The sequence below is a fragment of the Myotis brandtii genome, unplaced genomic scaffold (genome assembly GCF_000412655.1).
Source record: "Myotis brandtii unplaced genomic scaffold, ASM41265v1 scaffold59, whole genome shotgun sequence".
In the NCBI taxonomy this organism is placed as follows: Eukaryota; Metazoa; Chordata; class Mammalia; order Chiroptera; family Vespertilionidae; genus Myotis; species Myotis brandtii.
Genome location: NW_005370223.1, coordinates 6,239,110 through 6,260,579, shown reverse-complemented (window position 1 = coordinate 6,260,579; position 21,470 = coordinate 6,239,110). Strand labels below are relative to the sequence as shown.

Below are 21,470 nucleotides of genomic sequence, written 5' to 3'. Positions count from 1 at the left end.
CGGGTCGCCTCCTGGAGCCGGAGGACCCGTCGCCATGGCTTCGTGCTCCGTCCACGCCACGACTCCTGGGCAGGGAGGGCGCGCGGCGGGCTCGGGTGGCTGATCAAGTCCCGGTAAGTGCGACCGCCAGCCGTTCACGGTGGTAACGTGTGTTAACTCTCCCCCCAGACACGTTCTGAGCGGAGGTTTCTGGGGCTCAGCGAGCTGGTGGTTCGGGCAGCTGGAAGGGCCGGTGTGCAGTTCGCAGCCCCGTGATGATGTTTCAGCAGTTTTCACTGGATTTGGGGGGCGGGGGGGAGCATCTTGGATACCTTATGGTGTTTTGGTGTCCTGTCCCGATTCCACTGTTGAGCTCCCAGCCGGGGTGGGAACCCGAGGGAGGACACTTGAGGAAGAGAGAGCTACCGAGCCTGGCAGAAGCTTGAGCAAGGCCCCACTAATCCTTTAATTCCTTGGACAAATGTAAGAGTTGCAGATGCTGGTCGTGAATACAGATAAGCCCTGAGGGGTTTGCATTTTGTGGGGTGGATGGGCTCCTGAATGGCTACTGGTAGGTGCAGTCATCATCGGTACCTTCCCTCTGGCTGCCCAGGTTTAACTTGTAAATCTTCGAACATCCAGAGAAGGGGAAAGAATTGTACTCTCGCCTAGATTCACATTTTACTTTATTTGCCATCCCGCTATCCATTCATCAATCCATCATGTTTTTCCATATATTTGGAAGTAATTGGATGCTGCCCTGGCCGGGTGTCTCCGTTCGTTGGAGCATCGTCCTATACACCAAAGTAAGCTGAAGTTGCCTGAACACTTCACTGCTCCAACTTCAGTGTGCACATATCATTAAATAGGGTCTAATTCTGTTTATTCTTTAAAGAAAACACACACACACACACACACACACACCCCAGTCAGATTCACATAGTTAATGCACACCTCTCAAGTAATACCGTTCGTTTGATGAGTTTTGACAAAAATAGAGCTGTGTAAGCCAAACCTCTGTCAAGATGTGGAACATTGCCAGCACCCCAGAAAGTTCTCTTTTGCCCCTTCAAACGCTATCCCCTTCTCACCACAGAAGAAGCCATGATTCTGGTTTTTTTGTTGTTTTTAGCAGATTAGTTTTGTCTATTCTAGAACTTGTGTATATAAGTGGAATTACACTGTATGCATTGATTTAAAAGACTTCTTTAACTCAGCATATTTTTGATACTCATGGTGCATTTATTAGCAGATTTTTCCTTTTTGTTGCTCAGTAGTGGCCCAATATATTAATCCTTTCTCTAATTTTTTAAAATAAACTTTATTTTAGAATAATTTTAGATTTATAGAAAAGTTGCAAATTTAGTGCAGAAGCTGGTACTGCATACTTCTTGCCCAGATACATTACTAACTATACTCCAGACTTTCTTTGGCTTTCACCTGTTCTTAATGTCCTTTCTCTGTTCAGGATCCGATCCAAAGTACCACATTGCATTTAGTTGTCCTGCCTTCCCCAGACTCTCTGATCTGTGACATTTAGTCTTTTTTGTTTGTTTTTCATGTCCTTGACAGTCCAGAGAAATATTGACCAGATATCCAGTAGAGCATCTTCCAGTTTGGGTTTATCTGGTCTTTTGTCATGATTAGACTGGGGCTTGGGGTTTTGGGAAGGAATATCACAGAACAACTTTAAAAGTCATTGGTAAAGGCAGTGTGAGTTGTTCAGAGAAATATTGATAATTTGGTGATACTAAGTGGTTTTTGTGGGTAGTGTCTCCAACGTGATGAAAGAAGTTTTCTTTCTTTCTTTCTTTCTTTTTTTTTTTGTCTTACTGGCCTACTGCCGGCTTGCTGTTCACCAAGATGAAGACAGTCTCTTCAAACGATTGTTAAGGAACTCGAATGCAGTGTTGTACATGATCCGGCTGATTTACACACACCATTCTAAATGAGAATAATTTAACTCCTTTTCTCCACAATTTTATCTAACTTTTCATGGTTTATCTTAACTGGACAGATAATTCTATTTATCCTGTATATAAAGGTTCTCTTATTCTACATGCCCTTTTTATTATTCCTGTTGAGATGTGCCTTTCAAATTTTAGGGCCTTCATTTCCTACTCATATCTTTTAGTTAGATGGAAATGTTTTTAGAGATCATACGGAAGAACATTCTTGAATATCTGAAGTTTAATGGCCTTAGCATTTCACATCACTGCTCTTGGGTTGCATTAAAGCGGCAAGATATTGGGGGGGCGGGGGGATGTCTCTGACAGGATAATTATCCTATTTCTTGGAATAACAGAATAAACCATCTCTGTCTCCAGCATGAGTCTTTTAGTTTATTTTTAAAATTATCGTGGTATGGTCAGAATCAGAATCTTTGTTATGGAGTCTAATGTAAGCTTATAATCACTGTTACATGTTAGTATCTTGCCTCATCATCCATTAGTATCATTGAGAGTGTGAGCAGACCCTAGTAGATTGAAAGAACATTTTACCTCCTACAAAAGTGACCATCCTGGTTGAGATGAGATATGCTTTAGATATGCCTATAGTGCTTCTGAAATCTCTCAGGTTCTTGCCCTTATAATTTCTAGTTTTGCCATTTTTCTGATTTCTTTCTTAGCCCTTTTCTAGCAAATGCTGCCAGGTTATATTTAAAGTAGCAACCACAGAATTATAGAAGTATGAATAGGTCTGGTCTAGTGGTTTACCTTAGAGATTATATAAGTCTGTCCTATTAAATGATAGCAAGTAATAAGCATTCCTAAAACTTATTTAGCATTTTGTAGTATGCCAAGCACAATCACATTCATATGTTGTTCCTAGTATAGTAGAGTGACTTACGTTTAGACAAGTTAGGTATGAGGAGGTAAACCTTTAGTGGTCATTGCCCAATATATAAGACAGTTCTCAAAAGTTAGTTCACATAATGTATTAGCTAAGTCATAAAGTCTTTTTATTGTTTTGGTATACAGTAGGATTTTATACTTTAAGCAAAGAAGAACTTGGAATCTGGAGAGTAAAAGAAATGTTCTGGGTAGTTCTAGACTGCATGTTACAACATTATACATACTGAGTCTTGCGTACACATCAGGTTGGTGAGAGTACTGGACACTTAAATTTTAGGCAACTTAGAAATTTCAGTTTTGGAGGACAAATAAAAGCAAAAATGAAATTAGATGAAGGCTGGAAACTGAGTAAGTAGATACTTGGTAAGATGACCATGACATGAGGTTATGTGAATTTTGTATTGCAGCTTGGAAATGCTTACTATGTAAAGCGTACGTACTTCATACTGTGGTGTAAACACTTTGAAAACATTTTGTGTAATGTGACATTATTGAAACACTAGAGGTCGGGAGCACGAAATTTGTGCATGGGTGGGGTCCCTAGGCCTGGCCAGTGATCAGGGCCTATCGGGGCTGGGCTGATCAGGGCCTGCTGGCCAGGGGGAGAGACCACAGGAGGTTGGCTGCATTGAGCGTCTGCCCCCTGGTGGTCAGTGTATGTCATAGCGACTGGTCCACCAGTCGTTCTGGTCATTCAGTCGCACTGGTCACTTAGGCTTTTAGATAGATAGATAGATAGATAGATAGATAGATAGATAGATAGATTCTATTAAAACTTATTTCTGCAGTTAAGATGTCAATTTAACCTAACATTTTAAAACATAGGATTAAATGCTACTACTTTTATTTCCTTCTTTAGGGCGAACTTTCTGACCAAGTGTACAACTACCCAGAAGGCCTAGGAGAAGTGCTGTATAGAGAGCAGTTCGACTTCAACGCTGAGCCACCTTGGGAACCTAGCTGATGATAGGGGGGTTCCATCTCCTAACTTGTCCATGTAAGTATTTTCACATCCATGCAGGGATCTTGTAAAGTTGAAGTGAAGGAGAGTTCTGTTTGCTTGGGATCTTGTAAAGTTGAAGTGAAGGAGAGTTCTGTTTGCTCGATCTTTTTCAAACTTGCAATTGTATTTACCTCTTAAAATGCAGTGACTCTTAAAACTCTTTAAAAGTTCTAGAACAGGCTTGACATTAGAGGCATACTGATTCAGTTATATGCATTGTTTACCAAAGACTGGATCACAGCATTTATTTTGATTCATGACACGTATTTATTGTAAGCTACATTTTAGGAAATCTTAATAGTCAGGTTTTAATATAAATTGGAGAGAGGTTTTTAAAGTTAAGATGTGGGTAGTAGTTTATCACATCATTCAAACAGAGCAAATGCTCTCCATTCCACTCACTGCACCTATATCCTAGAGCATGGGATATGAGGGGTGAATCTTAGTTCTTGTTTTTCTAGTTATGAGCATCTTGCCAGACAAAGTGATGTTTAGAGTTTATATTCTTTTTCATAAAATAACTTTAACACTCAGCTGCTGGGGAAAAACGGGTTGTTTTTAGAGGACTTACTGGGAGATCATATATGTACACCTGAGCAGATTTTTCAGGGGGTAGTTTTGTTTTGACTATACTTGATTTTCTATGAATGAATTTGACTTTTGAATTAAATCTCTGAAAAATGTAATTCCACAGTAAACTTGTTTGAATTTACTAGTAAATTTGTGTTGCTAGGTTCATGTGTTTAAATTTTAAATCTACTATTTATAGATTTCTTGCTTTTGAGATTTGGATGTTTTTAAGTTGGCCAGAGACTTGGCAAGAACACTTGAAATTTTTAGGAACGCTTAGGGCAGGGGTGGGCAACCTTTTTGTGAGTGCGTGCCAAAACCAGCAAAATCTCTGACTCAAAATTCTTCTGCGTGCCAACCCTAATTTTTTGAGAACATGTTACGCCTACTTGATACCTCTTAAGGTGTACGTATGTAAAGAACCTTGAGAAAATAATAAAATTCATTTGAGCGACAAAAACACAGTATATGATGATGAAAAATACATTTATTTTTTAATGTGTACATGTACACTGATAGTCCGACAGAAAACTTTATGACTCTGTTTGATATTATCAGTGGGACTTTTGCTGCTGCATCACCGATGACAGAGATTTTATATCAGGTTTATATTTCGTGACCTTCAGAGATATGCACGAGCTACTACTTTCATCCGTCAGGCTACTCCTATTACGAGACTTAACAAAATTCATCACTGAGAACAAAGATTCACAAGGGTATGTGGATGAAACCAAAACACTGGTTGGATCTAGGAAGGCAGGGAGAGTTAAGGCAGAGGCATAGAAATTGCTCTTCCCCTCTCTCGTCAATCCGTGTCTATGGTCTTTAAGATAACTTGTTATGTAAAATTATTTATTTATCTAAGATGCACCTACACTGAATTTATCTGAAAAATAAAAAAGTCGATATTAAGAAAAAAATTGTAAATGGAAAATTATAAGAGAGGGTTTCGCGTGCCAGCAAAATTTACTGGCGTGCCATATTTGGCACACGTGCCAGGGGTTGCCCACCCCTGGCTTAGGGTATCAGTTTTGTGTTTGTTTAGTCTCTCTTGTTAAACAGATTATATCAAAAGTATTTGCTCTATCAAATTAGGGAGAGTATCTTAAAGCAAACCTTTTCAACACATTTGATATTGACCTCAAATTGCAATTTAAGGCGGGTTTTTTAAAGATTAAAGAGAGGGGGGAACACAATTTAATGACTTAGAACCCTGACTGGAGGGTTTCTCATAGCTTTTTGAATTTGAGCAAATTACTTACTTTACAGCTGTGATTTTTATATAACATTTCCTTTATTTTATATAAAGTTTCTTTAGTCCTGAAATGATAAAATGATTTCTCTTTGAGTGTGTGGTCTTTGGAATAGCATCTATTAGCATCACTTATAACAGAAATTTGGAATTTTGGCCCCACCCAAACCTTCATTAGAATCTGCATTTTAACCAAATGGTATGTATGCATATTAAAGAGAAGCACTGTTGCCACCATCTCAGTTACCAAGTCAGTTATCTCTTAATTTTTGTTAACCATATGTTCTATTTCCAACATATCTGATGTTTTTCCCCAAGTTGGCTTGGATATTTAAAACTTTCCTGAGGTGGCATTAGTTGACATCATAGTCATAAATAGATTCTAAGGTGGAAATTTAAGAACAAATGCCATGTTTTAAGAAAGATCCTATTAAAGTTAGATTTCTTTTAGGTTCAAGTCTCTTGCTGTAATGGAAACTTAACAGTGATTATATTTAATATTTCTAGTGATGTTTCTCCACCTTGAGAAGCTGATATCAATGAGCTGATAAGATCACTACCAAATCAGAGAAAAGTACTCTCTATTTAGAAAAATTAATAACTTGTAGAACTTGGAAAGTCCATAGTTTCCCCCTCTTCTAAGGGGTGTGTAGATGGATGGGCACAGATAGAATAAAGATATTATTTAATCTGCAGGTTCTGGCAGCCAGAGTGACTGTCTCTTATTTATTATGCCCAGGTGTACAATGTATGTTATGTTAAATGAAACGTCAGTACTTGATGCTGTGCTGTAAAGTGATGGTCCACAATACCTTATTCATATAATTTTGAAATCCAAAAGTTGAGGAAAAAAATATTTTATAGCTTCCTTGATATAACCTAAGCCAGTGGTCGGCAAACTCATTAGTCAACAGAGCCAAATATCAACAGTACAACGATTGAAATTTCTTTTGAGAGCCAAATTTTTTAAGCTTAAACTATATAGGTAGGTACATTGTTATTAACTTAATTAGGGTACTCCTAAGGCTTAGGAAGAGCCACACTCAAGGGGCCAAAGAGCCGCATGTGGCTCGAGAGCCGCGGTTTGCCGACCACAGACCTAAACTGATTTGGGAACAAAAACTTGACCTGAATCTGAGCTGATTTGAGGCCATTTTTATCTTATTACCACACAATGCTAATATTCCTAAGTTTTGCTGCAGAAATGATTATAGGGTGTTGACTAAATAGCCTGTAGAGTATTACATGATATATGAAGTATATGTAGTATACTACCATTCTAAAATCTTAAAAATTTTAAATTCAGAAAGATACCTGGCTGCAAAGGTTTCTTTTATATATATACTAAAGGCCCTCACAGCCACAGTGGCTTGCCTTGGCCCTCGCAGTCCCAGCTTCGTCAGGAAGGACATCTGGTCTAATAAGCATATTATGCTTTTATTATTATAGATTATTTTTTTTTATTGATTCCTGAGAGGAAGTGAGAGGGAGAGAGAGAGAAACATCAATGATGGGAGAGAATCATTGATCGGCTGCCTCCTACACACCCCACATTGGGGATAGAGCCTACAATCCAGGCATGTGCCCTGACCGGGAGTTGAACCGTGACCTCCTAGTTCATAGGTTGAAGCTCAACCATTGAGCCATGCCGGCCAGGCTCCAAAGGTTTCTTGGCTAAAATTAATAAAAATGGCAAGAGAAAATTTTATGTTCCAAAGATATCCTCAGATAACTTATAGCAGTTGACATATGAAATTCTGAATTTAATTTTTTGTGGAGCAACAATACTGTTTGGAAAACTGGAAGTCATTAAAGGCACTTAACACACTGGCCTTTATGGAAAATACTTGGCATGTAGCATTGCAGACTGTGTAACTAAACTATAAACTAACTCTATTTGAACCGTGTAATATTCCAATAACTCCCAATAGGATTTCTATGCAGGTGGTCTAAAATCTAGGAGTTGGCTTCAGAGGTAAATATCTGGAAATTTTGGAAGTTGCTTACATAATGAAGTTTTTTTCTTTCAAGACTTTTCTTTAGAGTATGTGTATATTATAACATGTGACCACGAGCCCAGTTGAGCGTTGACCTATGAACACGTATTTTTTTTAATTGTTTAAAGCTTTACATATGTCTCCTTTCCCCCTGATTGACAAGTATTTTAATGCCAATAATATCTCAGATGAATGAAGGGGTGCTAATTGTACAAAAGTTTTTTCATGTCTTTAAAAGAAAGTATGGAAAAAGGATGCAATTAATTGATTTGTTCAAATGGACTCTTAAAATTTGCTTAAAGTTTTCTTTACCTGATTATCATCAGTTAACTGTTATGTGTTTGTTCATGTAGAAATTTCATACGAACATCAGGGTTTTAAATATCCATACTCTGTCTCATTTACATGTGCCTTAATAGGACCTGCCCAACCTAAATTGATATTTTAACTAGGGGAATAAAATGTTCTTTACGAGTTTACTAGTACTATTAGAGGCCTGGTGAACGAAATTCCCATCAGGTTCCCCGCCTCCCCCTTCCCTAGCTCCCTCAGGGCCCTGCCCTGCCTCCGCTGCTGATCACCAGCCATGTTCCCTGCCACTCCGTCATAGCGAGCGATTGAACTCCCATTCTCCTGGTCGAACTCCCAAGGGGACACTTTGCATATTAGCTATATATATATTAATTTTCTTTTTTTTCCCCTCATGTTTCACTGTTAATTGTTAGTAGAAAAGGCAAAATATTTACTCATTATGGAGATAATAAATTTTAGTTTTGGTAATTTAAAGATTCTGTGATGCAAGCAAATTTAACAGTACATTCATTAATGGTTGTTGGTGCTCTTTGACCATAAAGCTGAACAAAACTCATCATTGAAATTAGGGACCAGTTTTTCTAACGTAAGTGTATCCTCTTGGCATGCATAAAGTAAGTAGTATTTGATGGTGCTTCCTTGCATGTGTAAAAGTAGCGGAAATATATTCTATACAAGCACGGTGTGAATAATAGCATGTTAACAAGAGTCAGTTGAGCCTAGAGACTTAACAATGACTGTCAATATGTGTGTTCATTACACTCTCTATGCCTGGTCTTATTTCAGTTTTTGAGTTTGAAGTTTCCTCCCCTCTTCCAAAAAAAATTTTTTTTAAACACTTAATTCCAATTAGGAGTAAAGGTGGTATTGGGTAAACTATAAAATTTAGGTAAGGGTAGGCTGCCATTCAGGGTTGGCCATTGTTAAAATAAGTCTAAGGCGGCTGTTACACATGAAGTGCTCTCAATACTGGAAAGGCGTAGGAAGCATATTTTTGTTCTTCACTGCCATTTCAGGGTCATCATGCACACTTGAGCAATTTGTCACAAGCTAACTGTAGCAAAGATTTGGCCATTCCTCCCCTCTTTAGTCCAATGTTAGCCATTCTTTTCTTTAATCCAGTGAATATTGTGAAGAACATTATGGCATAAATAGAAAATATTTGAATATTTGTACAGCATACAGTTGCATGGATTGGGTTGATGTTCAGCCTGCCCAGACCATACCTAGCCTTCAGGAGGTCTGTAACTAACAGTAGGAGCCAAGATAAACGCTTTTGGAATATTCTGCTCTAAACTTTTTGCCTTTTTATTTTATGTAAGCACACATTTCAATCTCTCTTTAGGATTTAACTTGCTATGGAGTTTTGTTCCCTTTTTTTCTCTTACAATCTGGCCTTTGTAAACTTATGAGTTGGTCTTTGCTACCTTGAGCAAAGTTATTGGGGATGGGTAATCTGTAATGTGTGTGGACTTGGTCCTTAGTTTAAAATTTTCTTATGAAAACAGAATCTTCTAGGACTGCTCTGTTTAGTACAGTAGCAAGTAGGCAGGTGACTATTTAAATTTAAAATAAACTTTAAATAAAATTTGAAATTCAGTTCCTTAGTTGCATGAGTCACATTTTGAGTGTTTGGGAGCTATATGTGGCTAATGGCTATTATTTTGAATAGGGATAAAGAAAATTTCAAAAAAAAAAAGAAAAGAAAATTTCAATCGCAGAAAGTTATATTGGACAGCATCACTCTAGGACAGTGGTTCTCAACTTTCCTAATGCCGTGACCCTTTAACCCCTAGAGTGCCAGGGAGCGCTATCGCGCTCTTCCTGCAGTGTCACTATTAGATGCTAGTAGTTCACTCTTTATGTGGGGAAAAAAAATTTAAAAACCTTAACTCAAAATGCCTTGGCAATTTTAGCATAGTTCCTAGGATATTGGTTGGCACTCAAAGGGTTAATACAGTTCCTCATGTTGTGGTGACCCCCAACCATAAAATTATTTTTGTTGCTACTTCATAACTGTAATTTTGCTACTGTTATGAATCGTAATGTAAATATCTGATATGCGGGATGTATTTTCATTGTTCGGGACCCACAGGTTGAGAAGCTGCTCTAGGATAATTGTTATTGTGAGTAGTATTAGCCATGATAATCGTAAAACATCTATTAATAATCATAAGAATTATGTATTCTCTTTGGTTTTTTTCTCCTTCGATTTGTGTAATAAAACAACTGTTTCTTTAAAATAATATTATAAGGACTTTTCAGGTGTTTTTTTTCCTTTTCCTTTTAAAAAAATCTGTGTTGTTAAAAGTATTACGTATCCTTTTTCCCCCCATTGACCTCTTCTAGCCCACCCCTGCTGCCCCAGGCCTTCACCAGGACTTTTCAGTTTTATATTCTAGTTGAATTCTTTAGTTGTCTACATGTTCTTAAGACACAATTTTCTACTACGGCTTTATGTGCTCATGCAGACTGAAATTAATATTAGGTTTATGTTAACTGTATGACTTTCGATTATCTATTCCTTTTTACTGCAAGGATCCTCTGATGTCCAGTTTATAAAGAGCGCCTAAATAAATATGGTATCTTCTTAGCTCATCATGTTTGGCATGACAGAAAGTAGAATGGGATATCCTAGAATGTTCAACATGGACACTATAACAAAACTCCCCAAATAATTAAGCAATCCTTAACATAGGAGATATTTGCTATCCTGAAATTCATGAAGAGCTCTTACAGCTAAATAGGAAAAAGAAGAAAAAAAATTGTAAAATAAGCAAAAAACTTGAAAACTATTTTTCACTAACAACTTAACAATTCTGCTCTCACGTATGTAGCTTTAGACTCTGGTGCCTAAACCAATGCTACTTAAACTGCCAATCAGCAAAATAGACTCTTGCACCAGCATGTAAAATAGCACAGTGCTTGGTTCTTAACTTGTCGGTTAGCTAGTTTGCAGACCACAGTTTGACTAGCACTTTTTGGGAAGGCCATAAAGATTGGAAAGCAGTGTACACCAGTTTTTATGTAATTACTCTTGAGGGTTACATAAATAATAGCAAGAAGTTATATTATAAATAATGGACATTTATAAATAATGTAGCAAAAAAATGGGAAGTAATCTATAGGTCAGTTCAGATAAATAAACATGGTATATCTACACAGTAGGTTACTACACAACAGTGAAAATTAATGGACTCCAGTCACATCAGTCCGCATGGATGAACTAAAATTATAAAGTAGAGCAGAAGAGGTCAGTCATAATAAACAGTAGTGATTCCATTTATAGTTTAAAACAGTAAAGCTACTGTTTTATGGGCATATAGAAGAATAAAACTACTAAATAACAAGAGAATGATGATTAGAAAAGTCTGACATGCCCTAGCCAGTTTGGCTCAGTGGATAGAGCGTCAGACTGCGGACCAGGGGGGTCCGGGTTCAATTCCAGTCAAGGGCATGTACCTCAGTTACAGGCTCTTCCCCAGCCCGGGCTCTGGTTAGGCGCATGCAGGAGGCAACCGATCAGGAGGCAACCAATCAATGTGTCTCTCACATTGATGTTTCTCTCTGTCTCTCCCTCTCCCTTCCACTCTCTAAAAAATCAATGGAGAAATATCCTCGAGTGAGGATTAACAAAATAAAAGTCTGACATGCATATTCTTAAGTTTTCCTCTTAGAGAGGTGACAGATCTGCTGCTCTAAGGTACTCAAAGTAGTAATTAAAAGTACATCTGTTTATAGGGTTATTTCCTACGCTGCACCAGGAGAGCTTGAAGTTAATATGGTTATGTATTTCCTGTTCGTGTTATATTATAGTAGTTATCTTGAATGTTACCACCTCTTAATTACCAAAACAGATATTCCCTCCAGAAACAGATTTAGTTTTCATGTCAAACACTTTTTTTTTAAAAGGGAGCCTAATCTTGTCAGTTGTATATGCAGAAGCATATTGCTATGAAAATCCCATGTTTCATCTTCTCATTAAAGATATATTTTAGAATTTATTGTGAGGCATTTCATTGGACAGCTTTGCACAGGTACTTCATCATATATAGCCTGTTGGGTTCATTCTTTTAGGGGTTCCCTCACCCCCCCTTAAATATATTCTATGCATTCTTGTTCTTTTCTGTCTTAAAATTCAAGCAGTCAGCTTTATATTCTTCCTCTAGGATTTCTCAGTTGTTTTCCAACCTCATCACCTGAAAAATAACTTTAAGGATGCTTATTGCCGTTTCTGGCTTTCCTCTTACGTCAGTTGAAGCAAACCCTGTCCTGATTCTTCTGAGTACTCAATGTAGGCTATTGTTATTACCTCTAAGACTACCAGTTCCAGAGTGTAGCTTCCTGGAACTACTTTTTTTTAGCAGGTTTACCTGCTCCAGGCTTCACATCTGTAGTGCCCAACCCATCTTTTAGAAGTCTCTTCTAATACTCTTTTGCCCAGTTACTTCTAAAGGTATTCTGTAGGGTAAGTAACTTTTCTTTTGGAGGTAGAATGCAGAGGTGACTGACAGCATTGTGTCTATTTTTAAAGCTGTGAGCTGAGTGCTAAGTTATCAAATGCCAATGTAATAAAAAAAAAATACAGTTCGAAGTGTCCTCAGGCTTCTTCAGAGTAATAGTAGTAGTATAAATTTCCAAATAGGTCAAGTTCTCATTTGTAATGAGTAAGAGTCCTTTTAGAAAAGTGGTTGATGTATTAAGGTTGGATTTCCTGAGTAGATGTCTCTGAAACAGTACTCTTCCACCGTTCAGCTCTCCCTGTTCTGCTTCCAGGGAGGTCTTCACTTCAGAAACCCAAGACTCATATTCATCCAGCCTGGTCTCAAGTGGGCTGTTGCTGCCAGAATTATCTTGTGATTATTTGAGAGATGTATCAGTTTCTTCTGAAGTACAATCAACTGTAGAGCCTTTGTAGCAGGTGTGTAACAAGGCAAGTGCCCAGTGCTGCAGCCATTACTCTTGGAGCTACCTTTTTGATGAACATGAGGACTCAACTGCCTCATGAAAGGCTCCAGGGAGAGCAGTGTGCAGTTCTTTGGAGATTTTTCTTTGGCAGCTCTTCATAAAAAATGTATTATCAAAAAACACCAATGTGAAGGTGTATAGGAATGTTAAACAGTTCTTTCTTCCCAGCTATCCAAGAGGAAATTACTTATTATAAAAGTAGTATTGTGATTATACCACTTGTATTAGTGTAAAATAAGATGAGCTTTCTTTCACCATATATTGTATAAATAAGGTTTTTAGTTGTGAAAATAGCTTAAAGACTCTTGTGAGAAGAAAACACTTCCTAGTATCTATTGATAAAAGTAAATTTGCTCTTAAGTTATAAAGCATTTTGGAGAGAATGTAAGATTTACATGGGGTAGATTTTCTCAGGTTTAATGTAAATAATTCAGTATCCAGCAGCACCAGACTATAGTATGTAATGGTCTATATTGTATTGGAGCCAGTAAACCAGTCCTGTTTCTGACTTACAAGCCATAAAAAGTGGTACAGTGTCTGTTAGGAATTTTACTCAGGATTAGAGCACTGGGAAGTTTGGCAGAAATTCCCTATGGTGTTTAAAATTGAGGTGGATTAACTTGGCAGATCTGGCATACAGCATAACCTCTGCTTACCCCCCAAGACACACACTTATTTTCATTTTGGCCGCCTAGAACATGCTCGTGTCTCAGATTCTGGGTTAATGTGTCATCACCAAGTAACTTTACATGTCACTTGAAAACATTTTAGCAAAATATTTTCTTTCTTTAGTGCTTGAATTAAGGTGGAGATGTTCTTTTCTGAGACAGTAGAGGTATGATTAAGAACTGCTTTTTAGGAATCCTTCAGTGAGGTTGGGGGTAGGAAAGACTCAAGATCAGCCCGCCTTTATCCAACTCTACTTAAGCCTCTTCCGTTGTGGAAATAGGTGGCTTCCAAAGGGACACTTTGAACAAAACGCATTGGTGGCTCAAAATGTATTGCAAACTTCCCTCCTGAAGGTTTTTGTGTTTTGCAGATTCTTTTGAGGAATTAGTTTTCCCTGGGCAAAGCTTTTAGTGCTTAACAATAACTGGTCTTTAACAGTAACTGACAGCTGAGGTTTACATTTACATGTGGGTCGCTTGTGAATCAAGGTTTTGGGCTCCTTTTAAGAATGTGAAAGATGAATCATGTTTTCCAACACACTTAAAGGGAGTGTATTGCTGTCACCACCATTGCTAAGTTTAAGAGTTGTAAATCCTTTGTCCCATCTGTTTCTGAGCACCTACTCTGGGTTAGGAATTAGGAGAATATCAAAACCTTCAGGGAGCATTTAAGAAGATGGTGGAGACAGAACTCACTTAGCCACATTTACCATCTGTTATGTATAGGCTTTATTAGTATTGGTTTTAATAAACAATTTTATTGCAATGCTTGGTATAACTAAGTAAATTAAATAATATTAATGTCCTATATTTCTTTTAGTGTTTTAAGTGTGTTTAGTCCGTTGGTCCTTTTGTCAGGTATTGCCAATATAATAAATGAGTTTTATTTTCCTATCAATGTCCTTTTGTGAGTCAACTAGAGGTTGGTAAGCTACTTCTATGGTTACTTCTGAATTGAGAGTTCCATTTCAATGATGGTATTAGTCACTCTATAAGCATTGTATCTTTACTTTAGAGCAGGGAATATTTTCTAACATTTTTATTCATGTTGGTAGTACCATTATTTGCCAACTGTTTCAGTTTGGTGCCCTCAGTTGATGTTTAAAATTATTTCACTTCTACAAAAATCAGATTAGACAGAAAGCAGATCTGTTTTGAGGTGGAATTGGGGAATGATTGCAAAAGGGACATGAGGGAACTTATCTTTATAGTAGTGGTGATTACTGGGGTGTACACATTTGTCAAAATTGGGTACACATTGCATGCAAACTGTTGATAAGGTGGATGAAAAAGGAAAAAATAATTTTGGGTTTTACTTGAGAGAATTAGACAAAAAAGAAGGAACAGCCAGCAAGGTTAAAATGTAGAAAACATTTATATGAAGAAAGGTTAAAAGGCTAGGAATGAGTAGGCAGGATAAGATGTTTTTATACCATATTTGAATAAATTTATTGATTAACAACTGTGAGAATTTAATCTGAGAAATGGTTAATTTATTATGGGAATATGCTAAAGCTCTAATAAAGAAACTGTTGCCCTAGCCAGTTTGGCTCAGTAGATAGAGTGTCGGCCTGTGGACTGAAGGGTCCCAGGTTCGATTCTGGCCAAGGGCACATGCCCGGGTTGCGGGCTCAATACCCAGTGGGGGTTGTGCAGGAGGCAGCCGATCAGTGATTCTCTCTCATCATTGATGTTTCTATCTCTCTCTACCTCTTCCTTCCTCTCTGAAATCAATAAAGAAATATTAAGAAAGGAAGGAAGGAAGGGAGGGAGGGAGGGAGGGAGGGAGGGAGGGAGGAAGGAAGGAAGGAAGGAAGGAAGGAAGGAAGGAAGGAAGGAAGGAAAACTGTTGTGTTGGTTTTCCAGGAAAAGGAATCCTGTGTGCTGAAGAGACATACTTTAAACATGACTTGATCAGCATCTCTAGAGTTAGCCTAATTAGTTATTCTGTGCCCCAGTGTCTTCAAAGGTAAAATGAGGTTAATAACATCATGGCTTTAAGGGTTAGGAAAATTGATACTAGATAGATGATATACTTAGAACAGCGCCTGGCATACTGCCGTAAAAATGTTTGCTGTTACATTTAAGCTAGTTTAGCAGGCAGTGAGAGTTGGATGTATAGATTATGTAGATCAAAAATAGTTTGGGGCGGGGGGTGGGGGGGGGCGGCATCCTTATCTCTGTGACCATACTACTTGAGGAAAAGCCCTGAAGAATATGGGCATTCAGCAGAAAAGACTGCATGGAATGGGCCTGATCTTTTCTAAGTACTGAGGATCCTGACATTAGAGGAAAATTACCTTTTCCCTAAGCACTATTGCTATAAGAAACTAAGATTCATCTTGTCCTGACTCTAAAAGCTAGACTTCTATAAAAAATTAAAAAGCCTGTGGTGGTCTATAATTGATAACCCAAGATTCCCAAGTAAATATTACATATAAATAGTAGAATAGCCCTAAGTCAGTTTGGCTCAGTGGATAGAGCATCTGCCTATGAATTGAAGGATCACTTGTTTGATTGTGGTCAAGGGCATGTACCTGGTCGTGGATCATGCTGGAGGCAACCATTCCATGTGTCTCTCACACTGATATTTCTCTCTGTGTCTTTCCCCCTCCCTTCTACTCTCTGTGAAAATCAATAGAAAAATATCCTCGAGTAAGGATTAACAAAAATAAATAAAAATAGAATATACTGAGGAGTCTCATGAGCAGAAACATTAGGCTAAAGACCTTGGTTAAATTATTTTTCATTGTTACTAGAATAAATAAAAGCCTTTTTGCCAGAAAGATTTGTGGTATAATTTAACAAGAAGTTTCTACCGTACTCTTCTTACACTTAAACCTTTCTTCCCATTGAACTTTTTGAATGAGTAGCCTTTATATTTTCTGTTTCTCTTACTGCATAGTATCTTCCTAAAATGATGTTCTAGCTAGAGTTACATTGCTGAAAATAAACATGTATCCTCAATCCTACAATGTCTTACTTTCTGGGCAGATTTATACCAGTCCTCGTATAACAAACTTCAGAGAATGTTCAGGCCACAATTTGACTTTACTGCATAAGTATGAGGTCTCATGTGAATATGCCCTATTAACTCCCTTGGTAAAATAAAAATATTCTCACCTTTACAGTTTCTACTATTTCAGAAAGATTTGATGACCTAAACCAGCAGTCGCCAACCTTCTGGACCTCATGGACCACCAGTTGGCGACTGCTAACCTAAACTGAATGTAATTGACTTCTTGGTGGTTTGTGCTTTAAATTTTAAAACAAAGCATTGTTTGTATTTCATGAAATTTGACTAGTATTATGGCTTATTGGTGAGTTTGTTTTGGTTGCAACCAGAAAGCTGACACTTTGGGAACCATTGGAGTATGCTTCTATGATGAGGGCCATCACCATGGTGAAGACCTAGGATAGAACAGGGTTGGCGGGAGGAAAATGGGTTAAAGACTCAAGAAAGGCTGTGCAAATTTTAAAGTAGGTTGCCAAGAGCTGGTCTGTGCCCATTGTTAATGCGACAACCAGAAATCTGTACAAGACAATGAGTAGTATCCTGCCTGAAGGACTTCATGTTAAAAAAAAAAACACAAATCGGAGGAGAACCAAGATGGCGGCATAAGGTATAGACCTGTGCTTGCTGCCTCCCACAACAACATTTGAAACTCCCAACTATAAGACAAAACAGCTATCATCCAGAACCATGGGAAAGCTGGCCCAGTGGAAGTTCTACAACTGGAAGGAAAGAAAGAAGCGCATTGAGACTGAGTAGGAGGTGCAGAGGCGCCAAGAACAGAGGTACAGAGGCGCACGCCAGGCGGGCTGCAACTGGATGCGCGGTTGTTTTCAATTGGGAGGTGATACAATCTTTCGAATCCACTGAGCTTGTTTGGGGCGGGATTCTGAGGTCCCAGACCCCTATGGGGAGAGGCTGGACTGACTTGCAGCAGGTCGGAGAGCGAGGGTGGCTTTCTCGCGGAGCTGCTCGCAGGGATCATTGTTGCTGTGGGGGCGTGGCACTCGGAGACGTGGAGTCCCGAAACGCTGACAACAACCATTGCTGCTTGCTCCGCCCTGGTGATTCTCTGAGACCCCGCCCTTCTCAATTTACACCCCCAACCAAGCTGTGCCAGTGGCACAAAAGGAACCACCTGTGAGGCTGCGACGCCCCCTGTGAGGCTGTGTGGCGGAACCCCGCGAACCAGCTCACAGCCCCATGCACAACTATCACCAGAGGGGCGAGAGCAGCTGTAGTGTTGCTTTCTCCTCGGTTTTGGTAGCGAAATCCTCATTTTAAACATAAGAGGATACATTATTTTAAAAAGCCGTTATGTGGCTCCGCACCCTTTCTGAGTAGAGCATGAACAAGTCGTGAGAGACCTTTCCGAGCACAGGGACACGTATGGAAATAGCTACATTTTCCATGTGTATGACCTTTGACCCAGTGACAAAAAGCGTACACCTATGGATGAGGACAGAGGGTGGGGTGGGAACTGGGTGAAGGGGAGCTATGGGGGGAAAAAGGGGGGACAACTGTAATAATCTGAACAATAAAGATTTATTTAAAAAAACACAAACCCCCCACAAATCCTTGCCTAAAGTAACCTAAGGACTAGTGAATTCAGCTTAAAAGATAAATGTTTATGTCAGTATATGCTGCCCCAAGGAGAATGGAGGTCTGGGGTAGTGGAAAGAGCTCTTTGGAGAGGGATAGGATTTAGTCTGATGCCTTTTTTTTTTAAGGTATATATTTTTATTGATTTTAGAGAGGAAGAAAGGGGGGAGAGAGAGATAGAAACATCAATGATGAGAGAGAATCATTCATCGGCTGCCTCCCACATGCCCCCACATTGGGGATCGAGCCCACAACCCATGCATGTGCGCTGACTGGGAATCGAACCATGACCTCCTGGTTCATATATGGGTTGATGCTCAACCATTGAGCCACACCAGCTGGGCGATAAATATATTTTAAATCTTCAGCTGAGGATATCTTAATGATTTTAGAAAGTGGGGATGAGGGCAGAAACATTGATGTGAGAGAGAACCCTTCCATGTGTGCCCTGACTGGGATCCAACCTGCAATCTAGGTATGTGCTCTGACCAGAAATCAATTTATATTGAATGCTTACACTCTACTGCCCCTAGTGTCAACTTCTATAGAATCATATTCACCACTACTTAAGATGGTTTATTTTATTTTTTACTCATTGTTAGAAATTTTGTATACTTTTGGTATACAGGACAATGCTCCAAACAACTGAGCCACACCAGCCAGGGCTCCGATGCCTTTTTAAAAATCAGTTACCAGTAAATGGTTTAGGACGTACAGTAAACTTAGCTTATACCTGGTTTTGAATTACGATAGCATTTTTGTGTTTTTGGCAATTGGCAACTTAATTTTAGCTCTAACTACAACCTTTTGAGGAAGTAAAGATCATTAACTAAAATTTAGAGAAAATGACGTAGGATTGCAAAGCTATTAAATGACAGGGCCAGGACCAGGTCTTCTGACTTCTAGTTAATCAGCTCGCCTCATAAGAGACATATATTGCTAACCTGACCTATACAGTCTGTAACAAATTTCCTCTTACGTCACCCTCCACTTCCACTGACATATTACTTAACTTTCATCTGCTCTTAACATTTTATTTAGAAAACATTTGAGTTACCTGGTAGCATGCTATGTTATCTGGCTGGCAATATATTGAAACTCAGTATTTTAATCTCTTGGCTCTAGATACTTAATTCACTAATTCACAAGCGTTTTTTACTTAAAATTAGTAAATTGTGTTATGGAAGAACTACAAAACAAGATGATGATTAATACAGACTGGGTCTGCAACTTTATGTAAATAAGGTGACCATATTGACTTATAATAAATTGTGCATATGTGTGGATTATCTTCTCTAAAGTCACATCATATTGAGCTTTTTATAAAAATATATAAAATACACACTTTAAAATGGCACTAAAGTGTTTCTGAAAGTGTTGAGTGATCATACAGAGTCCTCATTAAATTAGGCATTTCGCACACTTTCGTTGACAACTCATACACTAAGGTAACTACTGAAATAATACAAATTTTTAAATAACTTATGTTTTGACAGTTTGTTGCATATTCTAAGGACCCAGACATAAGGATTGGTGGCCCGTCTCTTGTTTTTCCTGGTTTATGACTTTCGGCTTTGTGGAATACGGCTGAGATGAAAGGATTTATTGACGATGCAAACTACTTCGTTAGCCTGTTGGATGAAGGAACAAACCTTGGAGATGTTATTGATAACTATGTTAATGAACATACCCTGGTAAGTGCGCTGTCTTATATTTCTCAAATTTCTGAATTCTAAAATACCAATGCTTTATTTCCAAGATGTTAATCTAATAAAGTACCTGTTCAGATGTTAACTTTTCCAGGTTGTCTTTTCTAGGTTGCCTTAACACTCCCCGTTCCCCTTGAGTAGGGATGAGGTTTTCTTTCCAGCCCACATTTTTTAAAAAACATGCTCCCTGATAGCCCTTTCCCTGCTGTGCCCTTGACTGAGAATTGAATCCTCCACCCTGCGGTGCTGAGGGCCCAAGCCATAACCACTGAACAGCACTGACCAGGGCTAGGTCTTCATTTATATTTCAGATAATCTTGTGTATGTGGACTGAGAATTGATAATTTACATTGAATGCTTACACTCTACTGCCCCTAGTGTCAGCTTCTACAAAATCATATTCATGACTACTTAAGTTCATTTATTTTTATTTTGTACTTATTGGTAGAATTATTTTTGTTTATCACCTTACTGATAGAATTTGCTTTTTTATTGGAGCTAATTTCCCATATTCCCCAAATTTTTTGAATTGTTTTCATGTTACTAGTGTTTAGTAATAGGATGAAAAAAACTTGTTCTTCTAGGGGTAGGTAAATAGAGAAAAATAAAACCAAAAAACTAATCTCCTCTTAACTTTTTTTTTTTAATATATTTTATTGATTTTTTACAGAGAGGAAGGGAGAGAGATAGAGAGTTAGAAACATCGATGAGAGAGAAACATCGATCAGCTGCCTCCTGCACGTCTCCTACTGGGGATGTGCCCGCAACCCAGGTACATGCCCTTGACTGGAATCGAACCTGGGACCTTTTAGTCCGCAGGCCGACGCTCTATCCACTGAGCCAAACCGGTTTCGGCTCCTCTTAACTTTTATAGATGTGCTCACCTTCCTACACCCCAGCAAAGTTCCTTTATTTCTGTCTTATCCTGCCATCAAAATTCGTGGGGGGTTGGGGGGGAGCCACACTTTGTCATACTATTCAATCTATTCTATAGCGAAGTCACTCTTCAGTTAATCTCACATGATCTTTGACATTCTCTTTTCATCCATTCTTGTTTACAGTCTCAGATATCCCACATTTAGTAAATAGCTGTGCTCTCTTAATGATTTTATTTAATTGTATGGCTGAAGGTTGGTTTACAACTGAATATCTTGTTTCTCTTGCTGGTACTTAAAATTGCTTTTTTTCCCATGTTAAAGTAAAAATAAAATATCTGTCTTTAGAACATTAGAAATGGCATGTCTTGTAAGGATGGGATAATTTCAGTACAACTGTCCCATATCTGCCACTCATAGCCCATAATTTCCAATCATGTCTATTTCCTGGTATATTTCAGTAGTATATATATTTTTCAAAACTATGTTTAAAAAATAGAAAGCAGTAGTAATGGTTTCATGGCTTTCAAAACAATATTTGGATGTTGTATATTCTAAATAAGATTATTTTATCTGGCAACCAACATTTTCTGGCTGACATGTACCAATCATCTCTCTACTCCAGGAGTAGGCACAGCTTTAAAATCATTACAGATCTTCCCCGAAT

The 21,470-nt window shown here is 38.3% G+C and overlaps 1 protein-coding gene across 3 annotated transcripts in view; it reads left to right on the top strand.

Annotated features, from left to right (window-relative positions):
* The first annotated feature begins 21 nt into the window (after positions 1–21).
* AZIN1 (antizyme inhibitor 1) overlaps positions 22–21,470 on the top strand; it is a 34,392-nt gene continuing 12,943 nt past the window's right edge. For 2 of the 3 annotated variants that reach the window (NM_001301794.1, NM_001291714.1), the window contains exons 1-3: positions 22–113; positions 3,694–3,831; positions 19,716–19,913. In NM_001301794.1, coding sequence (NP_001288723.1) covers positions 19,812–19,913 — 102 coding nt within the window. In that variant the 5' untranslated portion in view covers positions 22–113; positions 3,694–3,831; positions 19,716–19,811. Of the gene's footprint in view, positions 114–3,693; positions 3,832–12,744; positions 12,890–19,715; positions 19,914–21,470 lie in introns of all 3 variants that reach the window. The other variant, XM_014550197.1, reaches the window with a different exon arrangement.